The sequence below is a fragment of the Pipistrellus hanaki genome, assembly GCF_964339955.1.
Source record: "Pipistrellus hanaki genome assembly, chromosome: 16".
Lineage (NCBI taxonomy): Eukaryota > Metazoa > Chordata > Mammalia > Chiroptera > Vespertilionidae > Pipistrellus > Pipistrellus hanaki.
Window position 1 is genome coordinate 3,218,387 of NC_140518.1, and position 16,245 is coordinate 3,234,631.

At 64.1% G+C, this 16,245-nt stretch overlaps 1 protein-coding gene across 1 annotated transcript; it reads right to left on the reverse strand.

Annotated features, from left to right (window-relative positions):
* Positions 1–555: 555 nt before the first annotated feature.
* Positions 556–16,013, reverse strand: NHERF1 (NHERF family PDZ scaffold protein 1). The gene is made up of 6 exons (XM_084863986.1): positions 15,318–16,013; positions 5,209–5,370; positions 4,313–4,466; positions 2,490–2,530; positions 1,424–1,513; positions 556–1,196 (listed from the first exon to the last, which is right to left on the reverse strand). Exons 1-6 carry the CDS (start codon positions 15,777–15,779, stop codon positions 1,008–1,010), a joined length of 1,098 nt encoding a protein of 365 aa, XP_084720112.1. The 5' UTR covers positions 15,780–16,013; the 3' UTR covers positions 556–1,007.
* Between the last annotated feature and the right edge of the window lie 232 nt (positions 16,014–16,245).

Consider the following 16,245-nt stretch of genomic DNA (forward strand, 5'->3'; position numbering starts at 1 on the left):
CCTGGCACACCTCCAGGACGCGGCTGCCAGAGCCAGAGGCATAATGGCCCTGGGTCTCCTGCGGAGGAACAGGGCCCTTCGCCCTTGGCAAGTCGGTGCACCCACCTGCCACAGGGCATATCCCGGGGCCCCCGAGGGCCGTTTGTTTTCGCCTCGGCCTGGGAACTGCCCTCCCATCAGGGCCAGATAAGAGCATATTGGCGCCAGCTCTGGCCACTCCCGGGAATCCTGCACCCCATCGGCTGAGGGCGGGAGGATGAAAGCCAACGGCTCCCCTTTCCCAGGCAGGCCCCAGCGGGTCACACCCCCAAAGCTCCTGGACTCAGGAAGGCACAGCGTCCTCAGCACGTGCTCTGGGCCCCTAGTTCCTGGGACCAACATGCCTGTGCAAGCTGACCACCAGGGAAGCACCTGGAGCTGGTGGGTGGGGCCACCGGACAGTTACAGACAGGCCCAGGCCCCACCCACTCCCAGGCCTGGGGTGCTGCCCTCCCCTCAGCCAGAGGCCAGCCTGGGAACACAGGACAGAGCTCTACAGAAGACGCGGAGGCTGAGGCGGTTTGCAGAAACCAGTGAATTTCTGGTGGAGTTTCTTACAATGGTGGTGCCTGGCTCAGGGCTGGCCAGGGGGTGGCCACACCCTCCCCCACCGGCCAGGGGGTGGGAGGAGTACAAAGTTTAAGGCTGAGGCGCTGCTCTGTCCTGGATGCAGCAACCTGGAAAATCATGTTAATCAGGAGACAAAAATCCCTCTACTCTGCACTCAGAACAAAACAAAACAAACAAAAAAATGAACAAAAATAAGATGCCCAGCCCACAGCGCTTGAAATGCTGTGGCCGCTGCAATCCCAGTCCTTGATCAATCAAAGTTATTGAGAAGAATCACATGTGCCAAGAGGCGGCTGCTGGTGCTGATTTGTTTGCCATTCGGGGGTCAGTGGGGAGGGGGTGGGGGTGGGGGGTGCGGGCCCAGCCCTGCCAGCTCGCTGGGTGGCGCGGGGAGGCGCTCAGAGGTTACTGAAGAGTTCGTTTTTCTTGCTCCAGTCCATCTGCGGGGCCCGCTTGTTGCTGCGCTTCTGGTGGGCCCTCTCTTTGGCCACGGCCAGGGAGATGTTGAAGTCTGGGATGGGGTCGGAGGAGGAGGTAGATGAGGGTGCCGCGGAGTCCTGCTTCTTGGGGCTGTCTTGGGAGTTCAGCTGGAGGAAGGAGGAAGGCAGAGCGGGAGTCAGTGCCAGGCAAGGCTTCCGGGTCCTCGGCCTCGGAGAGGTGGCTCCTTGGGGCAGTGCCCGGGAAGCCGGGTCACAAGAACAGAACGTGGCTCAACATGTGACCTCCGAGGCAGGCTGGCGTGCCAGGCACCAGCGTGGCCCGAGAACGGGGTGCCACCAACCTAGTGCCGCCCGCCGCCCACCCGCCGGCCTACCTCCTCGCTGGTGTCACTGGAGGTGGATCGTGCCAGGGCTCGCCTGGGGCTCTCGGAGGCCACCTCGGCCAGGGCTTCATGGCTGTTCTCCTGGCAGAGAGGACAGGTATGGGTTGGTGGGGGTGGGTTGGGGAAGTCCTGAGCAGGAAAGGGAGGTTCCAGGGAAGACAGGTGCCTGTCGGAGAACCTTCCCCTGAGCCCACGGCCTGAGCCTGCCATTCCCCCAAGGACCAGAGGGGACCCTGGGTGCAGGCTGGGAGGACCATCCGGGGATCAGCTGAACTGCCCGTTCCCCGTCCTCCCAGGGAGGCCCTCAGGCCTGCCTGCCTTTTGGGCCAGTGACCAAGGAGAGGTTCCTGGGGCGTGGGAAACCCCGTGATGCTCCTTGAATCTCCTGCTGCCCACCTCATTAGTTGCATTTGACCCAGTCATCTTAAAACTAACCCAAAGCAGCTAAAAAGGGCTCTGGAGTAGGGAGATAAAGTGCATGAGATTCTGCACCCCAAATGGAGTGACAGGAGGTCCCAGGGACGCCCCCCCCTGTGCCCCCGGCAGGGGAGACTGAGCAGACCCTGCAGAGAGCCTTGGTGATCAGTGTACCCCAGAGCGAAGGCCGTGGCCAGGCCTTCAGTTGGCGCTCAGCCCCTGCCTGGTTCCTGGGGCCCTGCCATCTCGGCTCCGGCCTCCACCGCCTTCCCTTCCCTTCTGCCTGGAAGGAGGAGGCGCGGGGGCTTTGTTCTCCCAGCCCAGACTGGAAGTAGCCGGGCAGCGGGCGGCAGACACTGCTGCTCTGTTCTTGGGGGGAAGAATGGCCTCTTCTGTGTGGGGGACTTGGAGGCGGGGCTTGTCCCCAGGATGGCGGGGTGCAGAGGGGCGTGCCAGGCCTCTCCTTGGTCCCAGGCAGGGGTCGAGGGCACACAGTAGGTATACAGGGTGGACTCGGGAGGGAGTAGCTCAGAAATGAGTTAACCTGGGCCAGCTGGCTGTCCGCCCAACCACACCCCCTCCCCCTCCTCCCGCAGCCCCAGCCTAGGAGCCAGAGAAGCAGTTAGGGGTTCACCTTTACCTTCTGGATCTCCCCATTGGTAAAGGGCTCGGGCAAGGGACCTAGTGAAGGGAAAAAGCAGAGGTGAGTCCAGATCTTTGGGCACGCGGGCGGGTGGGGCGTGGAGAGGGCGAGGAGCGGGGCTGGGAGAGATCTGGTCCCTGGTCAGTCTCTCACTGTGAGCGCGGCCTTCTGGTGCCCGGCGCAGCCTGTGCGGGGGTGTGACAGGTTCCAAGACAACCTGCCGTCCCCACACCCACCTTCCCTCGGCCTCACAATGCTCACTGACGTTTCCTACTCACTTTCCTTAGAAAGAATGTGCTGGGCTCTGCCCACTAAGCCAATCGCACAAGCCGCTGACGAAGAATCAGCTGCTTGAGCAAAGCATTGTGCCGGAATGGGCTGAGGCCGGCGGCTGCCTGAGAATCACCGGGGAAACTGGCTCAGAGCAATGGTTTGGGCTCTGGCCCCGGAGCCTCTGGTCCAGTGGGGCCGAAGTGCCTGGGAATCGGGATGTTCCAAAGGCTTCCTAGGAGACGGCGGTGTCACCGGAACTAGCACCGCAGCCGGGCTGTGGTTAGTGCCCGCCCCTGACTCAGCCTACCGGCCAGCGTGGACATGAGAGGACCGAGGGCTCAGGGCAGTGTCCCAGCCAGTGGGAACGGAGGTGGCCGGAGGGGTCAGAGGGAGCGGACGCTGCCTGGGGTCACCCCCATGGGCTCACTCAGGGCAGAGGCCCCACGAGGTTGCCAGGGGAGCTGTGCCATCTCTGAACTTAGCTCAACACCAATGTACATCCCCTCACCCCACCCCACCCGGACCACAGTCTGGGCAGCCAGAGAGGGAGGGGAGGGCTGGTGCCCTGGCGCTGAGGGGAGAAGGTGCTGGAGGAGGCCGGGAAGGAATCTGAGGAGCTGGGAGGAATCCAGACCTCTGCTGTGTCTCCCTCATGCCATGTCCCCAAGAGCGAGGCTGGGGCCTGGGCCTCCGCTTCCCCTCACTGAGACAGTGAGGTGGCACCCACCTCCCATGCAGAGTCTGCTAGGGATTTCCCACTAACCCCCCCTCCCTAGATTGAGCTAGACAGGAGGGGTCTCCCCTTCAGCCCCTCCAGCCAGGGATCCAAGCCTAAGTCATGTCCTTCATGTGGAACCCCTCCCCCGCTTACAAACAGAACCCTGACACCTTCAGGGAGGGGCCACCCATTGCAAAGACCATAGAGATTCTATCCCTGACCCGACCCTCCCCCTCCACCAGCCGTCTTTCCTGGGAGAAAACGCAGAGCAGAGCCCTGCTTAACTCCTCCCTGCCCCGCGTAGCAGCCCTGCCCCCGCTTAGCAAGAGGCCTGCCAGGCTTGGCAGGGTGACCGTGGGGGTGGGGAGGACAGGGGCCCAGGGACTAAGGGGGACCCACTGCTCTCTCCAGCCAGCAAGCTTGGGTTTCCAAGACAACCCGAGAGAAGGGAGGGGAGGCATGGGGCCCCTGTCCTGGACTCTGATCTGACCAGGCAGCCGCCCCAGAGTTAACCCTTTCCTGGCACCAGCCCTGCCCTGGGATCGTGGTGGGGGAAGAGGCTGGTTTCCTTTAGGGCTGCACTCTGGCCCAGGAACAGCGGCTCCGGCCCATCTCACCGTCCCCGGTGCCAGCTTACCTGTCATAGGCCATCCTCAGAAACCTAGGGCCGGTCCCACTCCCTCCCCACCCCACCCTTGGCCTCCGCTGAAGGAGAGGGTGGGTGGGAGCATCGCAGCAGGAAGCTGTCACCCCTCACCTGGGACAGTCACGTCCAGACCTCCGGCCAGCATCCCTGCCCTGGGGGCCTCCTGCCACCCGCCCAGCTCACCCTGCAGGTGCTCCTGAGACGGGACCACTTTGCATTTCTTGAAGAACTCGTCCGTCTCCTTGTCCACCACCAGCAGCTTGGTCTCCTCGCCGCCAGCCTTGATGGCGGACACCACGTCGCCGTGCTGCTTGCCCTCCATGCAGATGCCGTTCACCTGGGGGCGGGCGGGCATGGTTACCAGCACAGCCTCAGCTCTGGGGGCGCAGGGCGAGGAGGCAGAGGGGGTCCCGTTCGTCCTCAGCCAGCTGGCAATCCAGGGACCCGGAGTCCCCCTTGCCCATAGAGTCCTGAACGAGGCCAGGGTCCTCCCACGGGATGGTCAGATGGGAGGCAGGACACGGGAAAAGCCGGGGAGACTGAGCAAACAGCCGGGAAGACGGACGGGCGAGGCCTGGCGCCTGGCTGGGCCCCCGCTTCTCTGTGGACCTGCCCTCGGACTCCCGCTCTGGCCCTGGCCTGCTCGGTGTAAAGTGAGAAGTCTCAGATCAGCTCTGAGGCTCGGAGACTGAGATTCTGGAACCCGCCCGAGGCACTGGTTCGCGTTTCCTCTCCACCGCACAGCCTCCCCGGGAGAAGGATTTGGCCTGGCACCCTGTCCCTGCGCCTGGCATGGAGGACGCGGGTGGCAGGAAGCTCTGGGGGGGCCCCCGGATGTCCACCTGGATCGATGGGTGAATCATGAACTGCCCTGTGTGTCTGCTCAGCGAAGAGGCACCGGGGGAGGTGGGGGCGGGCAGGAAGTCAGTCCCTTTGCCTACCCCCACCGTTCCCTCCCTCCTGCCCGCCATCCCTCCCTCCGGCATCCACCCGTCAGGGCTGACCAAGGAGCCAGGAGCTGTCTGTACCGGGGGGAGGGCGCCGGGACGGGGGCGCCCGGGGACAAGGAGAGGCGTTACCTCCACGATCCGGTCCTGGGCCTGGAGCCCTGAGGCCTCGGCGGGCGAGTCCGGGTCCACGGACCGGATGAACTGGCCGGGCTTGGACTTGTCGCTGTGCAGGTTGAAGCCGTAGCCGTTGGGGCCCCTCTTCATGGCGCAGAGCCGGGGCCGCAGCTCACGCTGTGGGGACAAAGCAGAGTCCATGTCGTTCCAGTGTCCTTGTCCCCACTGTCCCTGCCCTATGCCTGGTGCCGGCTCCACCAGGAAGATCTGATAACAGGCAAATCTGCCGAGATCCCACCCTGCCCCGCCCCGGGGAGAAGCTGGCCTGGGGCTCCCGGCCAGCCCCAGCACTGCCTGGGGAGATCCTCCGGCGGCAAAATGCCTGGGTGACCCCGGGGCTACAAGGCCCGTCCCCGAGCCTCAGTTTCCTCTTCCGCAAATGAGAAGTGGGGACAGAGTAGCTCAGGTCCCTACCCTTCGGACTTTCTGTGGTTAATCATTTTGATTGATACCTTGTCCCTCCTACCAACGGCTCAGCCTGGCCCTGCGGGGTGGGGGTGTGTGGGGGGGTGACAGGTGGGTACCTGGCACAGGAGGGAACCCTGGCCTCTGTAAGATGGGAAAACCGTTTCAGAGTGTGTGTGTGTGTGTGTGTGTGTGTGTGTGTGTGTGTGAGAGAGAGAGAGAGAGAGAGAGAGAGAGAGAGAGTGTGTGTGTGTGAGAGAGAGAGAGAGAGAGAGTGTGTGTGTGTGTGTGTGTGTGTGTGACAGGTGGGTACCTGCTGTGGGAGGGGAACCCTGGCCTCTGTAAGATGTGAAAACCGTTTCAGGGTGTGTGTGTGTGTGTATGTATGTGTGTGTGGCAGGTGGGTACCTGGCACAGGAGGGAACCCTGGCCTCTGTAAGATGTGAAAACCGTTTCGGTGCCAGAGCTCTGCCCGTGCCCTTTCGTTCGTAGGTGGCTCTGGCCAGGCTGCGGCCGCAGCCCTGGGTTCCTCCAGCCCAGCCTGCTTTCCAGGGCCCCTTCCCCACCCAGCTCCTGTCTGCAGAAGGAGGAGGCCGGTGTTTACTGAAAGCTGGCGGCGTGTTTACAGTAAAGCCGTTCCTCAGTCCCTCACGCAGGCTCCTGTCTCTCCCCACCCCACCCCCTGCTCCCCCCAAGCCAAGTGGCCCCTCCAAAGGGAGCTGAGTGGCCAATGACCACAGACCAGGGGAGGCACAGCTGGGGGTCCTGGTCCAGCAGAGAACAGCAGAGCTCAGAGGTCCCGCTGGTCCCCGGGAGCACAGACACCAGCTGGAGCCATCTCCGCTCCTGGGCCGCCTCAGGGGCTGAGCTAGTGGCTGCAGCCCCAGAACGGGCAGACATGATGCAGGGAACCGGGGAGGGCGGGCAGGACGCTGACGCCGAGCACCGGGGCTGACCTGGGCCCCTCTCCCGCTGCTCCCAGGCCTGGGGCAGGGCCACCGCAGCCAGCCTGTGAGCTCTGGGTCCCCCCTGGACACCAGGCCACCAGCAATGGCTGAAGTCAAGGCCCTGGCCCAGGTTCCAGCTGCCCCGCTGTGACCTGGGGCGGCGGTCTCCTTCCCAGAGCCCCGTTTCCCCACGGAGGCAGTCAGCACCCAGGGGACACCCCAAGCGTGCAGTCCCCGGCAGAGCAGACGTTCCTGCTGCCGTGAACACCCACAAACAGCCGAACGAAAGCGAGATGTGAGACCCTGGGGAGGGGTGCCAGGTTGCTCTGAAACCCCGGTTGGTCGGCAGCTGGGAGTGGCGGTGAGGAGGGATCCCAGGCCACCTGTCCCTGCGTGCCAGCCCGGGAGGCAGCACGTCAGTCAGCCGCGAGGCTCAGTCCCCACCCCTCACCCAGGGTGACTTTGCCTCTAAGTGCTGGGGCGGATCTTTCTGTGCTTCAGGATGTTGGTGGGGGGTGTGGACAGGCCAAGACAGGAAGGAGGGCTGACAGTTGGGCCTGTGGGTACCCTAATCTGGGCTAGAGGCCTGGGCCCCCTTTCTCCGAGTCCTCCTCCCCTCCCGTTCTGTGGCAGGGCCCCACTGGCATGCCTGGCTGCGGCCTGTTACCCGGGCCAGCTCAGCCCTCTGGGGTGGAGTGTAAGACAAACGCTTCTCCCCTCAAGCTAATCCCTCTGCAAAGCTGCCTGCGCCCTCCCCCAGGCGAGGTGAGCAGAACAGGTCTGACCAGCTGCCGCCACCTGGGCAGGCTCAGCTTTCTGCCCAGCCAGGCTCAGCTCAGCTCCACCGCGGCCCTGAGAACATGGTGGGGGTGGGGGTGGGGGTGGGGGTGGGGGTGGGGGTGGGGTGGGGGCGGGAGTGTGAGCAGCTCCCATGTCTCTACCTCTCCCCACCCGCCCTCCCTCCAAAGAGCCTTCCCAGAGCAATCTGGCCCCGGCCGGTCACCCCTGGCTTCAAGGTGGGGAAACTGAGACTTGAGATGCCATGCCCACGGCCTGACGGCACATGGCATTATAGGGGAGGAGCCAGAACCCCAGCCCTGTCTCTGCCCCCATCTGCGGGCTGGCACCTGAAGACCCAAGTTCAGACTGGGAGGGGCGCACCCCCTCCCCACCCCGGAGCTGGGGCCTCAGCGGGGTCACGAGCACCTGAGTCCTCACCCCGAGGTGCCTGCAGCCTCTGCGGGGAGGGGCCTGGGAGCTGCTGAAACCACAGCCTTCCTTCCGGGTGCGCGAGAGGCCCTTGCAGCCAGAGCTCAGCCTGGGCCTGGGACGGGCGATGCCAGGGACAGTGAGCAGGCCCGGGCTGGGCCTGGGCGGGGAAGGGGCAGCGTGGGTGCTCTCCAGGTTGGCACGGCGGCATGGCTGCCCAGGGCTCTGTGTGGCAGGCTCCCCGCACTGAGCCTTGCCCGGGGACCTGTCCTTAGAGCTGGAGGGCCACACGGAGCCGTGAGGAGGGAAGAAATAGGGAGCCAGCTGGAGGGCCCTGCTGCTCTCTGCCCTCCACTGCCCTCTGGGCAGGCGCCAGGAACCCCTTCTGAAGCGTCCCACACCCACAGAGCCCCATCCCGCACCCCCCTTCCCAGGTCCCCAGAGGCTCCTTCCTTCCCAGGGCCGGCTGTAGGCTTCGCATTCTTCCCGGGAGACTGGCGTGTCTCTCCCCGCCCCCCTCCCCGCCTCCCGCTGTCTCCAGGAGGTGTCAGCGCCAGCTGCTGAGTCAGCCCGGCCCAGCCTGGGTGGAGGCTGGTGCTGACAGGAGCCCCCGGGGGCAGCCTCCCTGGGGGTCCTGGGGCTGGCGGGCCTGAGAAGGGAAGAGGGAGGGGTCAGGTGCCTGGAGCTTGGCCGTCGTAGATCCGGGGCCTGTATCCCAGAGCTGGGCAGGGCCTGGGGGGAGGGGAAGTGGCCAGGCCAAGCCATCCCCGGCCTATGGTGTGGCCCCAGGGGTTAGGGGGAGCCCTGTGCTGGCGCTTGAGGGGCCCAGAGGTGGGGTGGGGTCACGACAAGGGGAACATGGTCTCAATCAGAATCTCAGTGAGGAGACTGGCAGAGATCCGCACCCAGAGGAAGGACCGCAAGGCCATGGTGGCCAGTGGGCTGGGGCGGCATGAGCCTGAGTCACTTCCAGACCACTTTCCGGAGAGGACCCTGCCCGGAGACCTGCCTCCAGCCTCACAGAGCCATCAGGAGCCCTCAGGTTCTCCAGCTGCTCCAAATTCCGTCCCGGGCCTGCCCTCCTCTCCGGGGGAGCCCAGCCCCGCCCCAAGTGGCCGCCCGGTCACCTCCACCCCCGCAGGCAGCCCAGGGAGCGGATGGCGGGCACGGAATTCAATAGGCACCACAGCAGCCACCTGGAAAGCTGCGGAAAGTCGATACCCTAATCCCAGTGCCTGTCTCTGGGGATCAGGCCCAGGGGAGGAGGGCTGGGGGGCCGACGCCCCTCGGGGCGGCCCCTCCCTGGCCGGTGCCTTGGAGAACAGCCCGGGTAGAACAGCCAGGCAGCTTCCTGCAAGGGGCGGGCTGCCGAGGGGAGACTACCAGGTGGCTGGGGAACAATAGAGGTGACCCTCACCTCCCAGGGCGGCCCATCCCCCCACCCCGCCCAGCCCCACCCAGCAGCCCCGGCTCCTGTTTATGCACCTAACAGTGCCCAGCTGCCTCCCGCAGAGAAACGAGCCCCAGCCATGGGCAGGAGAAGGGCCTGGCTGTCCCGGCAGCAGGCAGAGGGTGTGCTGGGCTGAGGAACCCTGGCTGCTCAGTGCTCTTCTGGGTGACGTGTGACAGGGAACATGCGGGCACTGTCCTCAGGGCAGGCGGGGAGTGGCCAGGAGCTTGGACCACTGGCCAGTGTCCACAGCTCCAGGCTCCCGGATGCTCTCCTCCCCCCAGGAGCGGAGAGGCTTGGCTGCCACTGACTCCTGCCCTGAGGTGGCTCCACTTCACCCCACAGGACCTCCCGTCTGAGGAATGCCAGACACCTCCACTCGCAAAGAGCCAGCTGCTCCAAGCCCTTGACTCTGAACTTCCTGCTGTCTCTCCGCCGAGAGGAGCTTCTCTGGAGCGCAGCAGGGTTGGGTCCAGCGGGGAGACAGAAGCTAAAGCGGCAGCCGCGGCCGCTTCCCTGACGCCCCCCAGCAGGAGCCCGAGCCAGATCCCCCTCTGGCTCTTTCTCCCAGTGCCGTCCAGGGGCCCGTCTGAGGGAGAGGTTGGCTCAGGTCTCCCCAGGGCTGGGCAAGGCTGGGATGGAGCAGGCTGGTACGTGGGCTGCTGCCTGGCTGGCCACTGTCCAGGCTGGCCGCCCCATGCCCGCAGCCCAGCAGGCACTCCACCATCAGCCCCCATGACCCCTCACCCTTCTCCCACGGAGGAGTCTCTGGACTTAACTCCTGTGAGCTGTGTCAGGAGGTTATTGTGAGAACCTTCAGGGAGCTTGCGAAACTGGAGCTCGGCTGAAACAGCACAGAGCGGCCACTGTTTACCGGGCACTTACTGTGCGCCCATCGCGGCACCAGGACTTCATGTGTATTTTCTTGTTAAAACCCAATTGTAACCCTGCAAGGGAGGTGTTATTGCCCTCATTTCACAGGTGAGGAAACTCGGGTCCAAAGAGAGCAGGCTCCAGACTCAGATCCAGACCAGCATTATCCAATAGGAACACAATGCCAGTCATCTAGGCGTTAGTTACAGGAAAAAAACATACCACAGGCCCAATATGGCATCACCCATGCTAATGACCACGGCACCACACCTAGACACACACCACCTGGTCTGACTGCAGTTTCAACCTCTCCGAGAAATAAAATCTTAATCAATCAGTCTGGAATTTCCGTCACCTGGGCCCTCTCCTCTCAGAGCGAGAGGCAGCGTGCAGGATAAAACCCTTCCCGGAGAAAAGGTGTAGGGCCCCAAATCACCCTTCTTTTGCCAACGGTTCCTTCGCCCCATCCTTCTTCCTATGAAATCCCTTTTGCACGGCCCCGCAGTGAGCCAGCCAGGTGCTATCGGGATGAGTCGTTTTATTAAGTGGATGTATTGGGGTTACATTGGTTAATAAAATTGTATCGGTTTCAGGTGTATGTTCCCATAACACGTCACCTGCATACAATTGTATGGTATTCGCGACCCCATAAATCACTGAATAAAGCCAATCTGACCTTCACCTTTACTTGGTTGAGTTTTGTTTTTTGACATAGGTAATTAAACGTTTTCTATGAGCCACATTAACAAGTAAAAAGGAACAAGAGAAACGAGTTGTAATACCTTATTTAACACAACATTTCAACACGTAATCCGTCTAAAAGATGATCGATGGGCTATTTTACATCTTTTTGTCTGTGCCAGGTCTTCAACGCCTGGCATGTGCGCGCACAGCGCCTCTCAAGGGGGACCAGCACGTTCCCTGTACCAGGAGCCACACGGAGCCGGTGGCTGTGGCCACGGCTGCTCAGATCCTCACCCATGTGGCTGTCAGCCCCAAACACTTCCAGATCCCCACCTGGGACCTTGTAACAGGGCACAGGGAGAGATGGGAGCTCGGTCGCACAGCAGAGAGCAGCACCTGAGCCGGGACCTCAGGGAAGCCTTTCCGAGGGCAGGAACCTAAGCATTGACTGAGGGTCTGGGGACACGGTGAGTCGTCCGATGCCAAGGGCCGGGGAAAGGAAGGCCAAGGCCAAAAGTCAGGACCAGCCTCGGGGGAAGCCCTTTGTACCCCAGGCCGCCCAGAGATAGCAGGGGTGGATTCTAAGGGCCCAGGGTGAAGGTAGCGACTTAGTCACCGGAGGAGGGATGGACGGGTCCAAGGAGGCTGCCCTTTGGGGCGAGGTGTTCCGTCAGGTGCTTGAAGGACACTGTTGGGGACAGGAGCACCTGGGAGTCCTGGCCCAGAGGGCTCAGCTCCCCGGACCCTTGCAGGGAGGTGGTCCAAGCAGCCTGGATGTGTCCCACCGTGATGGGCAGACACCGCTGGAGAGCCAGGCCCCCAGCACAACCCAAAGGTGTGGCCACATGGATATGCGGGCGGACGCTGGGGTCAGAGTAAGCTTTGTTCCAAGACGCTCCCCTGAAAGAGCGAGCCAGGGGCTACCCTAGTGGAGAAAGAGACCCCAAAAACATGGCCTAGGAGGAACCTAGACAAAGAGGGTCACACGCCCTGTCCATTTCACACCCAAACCTGGTCCGGTCCTCCCAGAACCGGGGAGAGGCTGCGAGGCTGCCAGAAAATTGTGCCCAGCCCCCGCCTTTTCAGCTGGGGTGCCTGCACCATCTTTGCCTCTGGGGTCAGGGTCAGGTCTGGTGGAAAGCACCCCAAGTTGGGCTCTTACACAGCCACACCCCCTCTCAGGGGCTCCGGGTGCCCGGCGTCCCATCTCAGAGATGTAGAAGCTGAGGCTTACGGGGAACAATGGACAATCAGGGGCCCGGAGTCAGTGGGCTGGCGGATCGGACCCCAAAGCCCAGACTTCCGGTGTCCTGATTTTAAAATGGAAGCTGCTAGAAGGCAAGAAAAAGGAGTGGGGACATTCTCCTGGAATTCCAATCTCTGGGTGTGTTGGAGGCTTTAAGGCGTCAACAGGCTCCCGTGACTGGAGTGAGATGACTTAGGACAAAGGTCCCTGCTGGCTGTTAGGCATTTATTCACTAATTCAAAAAATTTGATTGAGCCTCTCCCTGCCCTGGGCACCAGGCTGGGACAGAAACAAATAAGGGCAGGTGTTGCCCGGGGCCTGGCCACGGGGCCTGGCCACGCAGTTATAGAGATTATAGAGATCGTAAACAGAGCGTTCAAACCCAGCACCTTCGGAACGTGACGGGCGGGTGTGAGGACAGGGAGTGGGAGGAGGCGAGGAGAGGCTCCGGGGAGGCCAGTGGCCTTGGGGAGTGTCCCCTGCGGCAAAGGGGCAGGGGGACCAGGCCTGAAGGCTCAAAGGCCAGGCGAGCGTGGTGTGCCGGCGGGGAGTTTGGACCTTGGGGTGGACACCGCGGGGAGTGGGGGGAAGGCTGCCGGCCAGGTGGTGCCGGGCTGTGGAACGTGATTATCCAACAAGAGACACCCCCACGTGAGCACATGCTTGGTGCCAGGTGTGGCTGCCGCTGCCCTTGCCCAACGAGGGAGGCTGATCCAGGGCTCGTTGCCCCATGGATGGGGCAACGATCGCTGTGGAATATTTATTAATTCTCACACCACCCACTCGGTGCCAGGCACTGAGCTGAACACACACCCTTAAGTAATCCGGCAACGCTCCGAGGCGGCTGCTGTCGCCCCCAATTTACACAAGAGGAAGTGGAGGCTTAGGGAGGCTGAGAGGCGGCCCTGCCAGCACAGAGGAGCCGGCTCAGGCCTGCCCGCTCGCCGAGGTGGGTCCATGTGCCAGGCGCCGCGCGTAAGGGGTTCGGTCCCGTCCTGTGACTGCCCCCGCCCTGTGGGTGGAGGGGGAAAAGCCACCAACAAGGGGGGGCAGAGCTGGAAGCACACCTCAGCCTCCTTCCACAGAGCGACAGGCCCCTCACCCTCTGCCCCATCACACGTCCCCTGCCACCCACTCCCCTTTCCACGTGAGAACTAACGGAGACCGAAATGGCCCCACTGAGCGGCCTTTTGGGAAAAATAATTTAGGATGTTCATTAACAGTTTTGCAGTGACAGGGTGGGTCAGCTTTAAGTCCACCATGCCAGATTTCATTTAGAAAGTGCTGATTGGCTGAGCACAAGGCTTAATGCCTGGGCCTCAAGGAGCTCAATTCAGCACCCCACAAAGGTGCAAGCACTTCCTGCTGTCTGCAGAATTCTGGAGAACAGGTGTAACCCAAGGCCCCCATTTCACAGGTGGGAAAACCAAGGCTCAGGGAGGTTCTGATTGGCTTGCTGACCTGAAACCCCAAGGGGCCCGGTGGCGGTGTCCCCAGGGCTGGGGGCTGGTTCTCCCCGCTAACACGGTGCCCGCAAACCACCTGGGGGACGCGGGTTCTGGGCGGCCCTGAGAGCAGGAAGCCGAGCCTGTGCCTTTCAGACGGCACGGGGGAGGGGGGGCGGCGTGTGCTGGGCCCTCCCACACCGGCAGCAGCACCGAAAGGGTAATGGGAGGAGCTGGGCCTGATGCAACTTCGGGGGTGGGGGCTGCGGGGTGGCGGGTTACTGGTGCGAGTGCCAAAGTCCAGAGGAAAGGGAATGGCAAATCGAAGCACTCAGCAAACTGGATTTCTGCCTGGGGCCAGAGGTCAGGGGCTCCAGCTCCCGGGTGTCTGACCCCGGGCCGGGCTGCTCCGGCCCCTGCCCCACCCCTGCCAGTGCCTCGCTGGTAATGGCAGGAAGTGGGAGCCTGGTGGCCCTGGCATTCTTGGCACTGCGCTCCGCTGGACAGGGCTCGGCGTGACCTCACTTCCGTTACTTCCACTGAACCAGTCGGCCCTCTCTGGCTCCACCTTCTACCTTTAGGCTGAACTGTGCCCTTTCTCTGTCCAGGGGAGGCTCCTGCGGGCACCGCCAACACCTGTGCCACATGCTGCCACCAGGTGGAGAGCCACCAAACGGGCCCAGGCCCTGCCCCCCCCCCCTCCGTGCCAGTCTGCTCCCTGAGGCCTCCCGCTTCAGTCTCTGGGGACAGAGCCTGAGCACAACTCCAGTTTGCCACTGCCCATGGTGCAGCGGAGCCAGGCTGGGATGGTTTTGGGAAACTCTAAACATGGGTAAAGAACAACCAGACTTCCAGGGACGGAGTGAGGCGGCTGCCTGGGCGGGACCACCTTCCCGAAGCTGCTTGCTGGCCCCTCATGGCCCAGCGCCACGGACCACTCCCTCTCCTCCCTCCCCCAGCCGCCCTCCTCCTCCTCCTCCTCCTCCTCCTCCTCCTCCTCCTCCAAGATCCTCCCTCCCGCGCTCAGATACCAGCTAGCGCTTACTCCTCACATTCCTGAGAATCATAAATCCTAGGAGGCAGATCCCCAGAGAGACCTCTGCACCTCCTCCCCGAACCCCACCCACAGCGCCCACGGCTGGCGGGGCTTCCGCGCTTTTCTTAGAAGTCACACCGGACTGCAAGGGGAGGATGAAGTCCAGCCGCTGCAGTTAATGATACACATACCGGGGCTGGAGGGGGGGCGCGGAGACGGCCCTGCCTGCCACCCCTCCGCCCTCCTCCCCTCCCCTCCCCTCCCCTCCCCGGCTCCGCGGGTCCCACCTGCTTCATCCCAGCTCGTCACCACCCACCGGGGCCGCGGAGGAAGCGGGCACCTCCGGGCAGGCTGGGGGCCGGGTGGCTGAAGAGCCGGCCCCGGGCTGGGCGGGACCAGAGGTTTCCCAAAACACGGAGCAGCCGCCTCCGACCGAACAACGACCGAGGGACAAGGGGCCTGGGCCGCCCAACCTCCTCCCTCCCTCTCTCCCTCCCTCCCACGTCCCAAGGCCAGAGAACAAGTGGCAGAGAGAGCCAGTCCCAGCCCGGTGCGGGGAAGGGGTGGGGGCGTGGGAAGCGGCCCCAAGCCCGCCACCGCCCGAGCGCCCGGGAGGCGGGCGGAAGCAGCTTCCCCTGCGAGGATCGCGTTTCCAAAGGCCGGGCGGGCGCGGGGCTGGGCGTCCGGGCGCCTGGGTCTCTCCCCGGCTCCCCTCCCCCCAACACACACACACACACACACACACACACACACACACACACACGCTTACCCGCTCGGGACGGCTCTGGTCGGACTCGCGGGGTTCCGGCGCGGCGGCCTGCGGCTCGCTTTCGCCGCCAGCGCCCTTCGCCTCGACGGCGGCCGGCGGCTCGGCCTGCGCGGGCCCCTCCTGCGCGCGGAGCAGCTCCTCCCGGATCGGGACGCCCAGCTTCTGCAGCCGCTCGTCCGTGTCCGGGTCGACCACCAGCAGGCGCACGGCGCTGAGCGAGGCGCGGATGCGGCTCACCACCTGCTGGTGGGTCTCCTTCTCCACGTTCTCGCCGTTCACCTCCACCAGCCGGTCGCCCGCCAGCAGCCCCGCCGTCTCGGCCGGCGAGCCGGGCTCCACCAGCCGGATGAACTGGCCCAGCTTGCCCTTCTCCCCGTGCAGGTGGAAGCCGTAGCCGTTCGGACCCTTCTCCAGGCAGCAGAGCCGGGGCAGGGGCGGCCCGGCCGCCGCGTCCGCGCTCATCTCGCCCTGCGACGGCGGCTCAGCGGTTCGACGCGGGGTCCTGAGACGGGACGACCCAGCCCTTTCCCCCCCGCAGACGAGGAGGCTGGAGGGAGGACTCTCCGCGCCGGCGGGACGAGCAGCAGGTGGTCCGCGGGAGGCAGCCGCGCACCTCCGGGAGCCCAACTGCGAGCGCGCGGACCAATCTCCGCCCGCGCGGCGTCTGAGCTTCCCAGCACCCGGCCCGACCCCTTCTCCTCTGGGGCGGGGCCGCGCCGCGGGTGTGGAGCGCCCTGAGCCAATCAGAGGCCGCGGGCAGGGGGCGCTCTGGCCGGGTGAACTTCGCTGGCCAATGGGATCGCGCGGGGGCGGGACCCTGCGCTCGGCGCGGCGCTCGGCGGCGGGAGAAGAAAGAGGCTCAGGAAGTGGAAGTGTTTGTTACCAAGTGGCCCGAGCGGAGGCGGGGGCGGGGCGGGCGGGTTCCCGG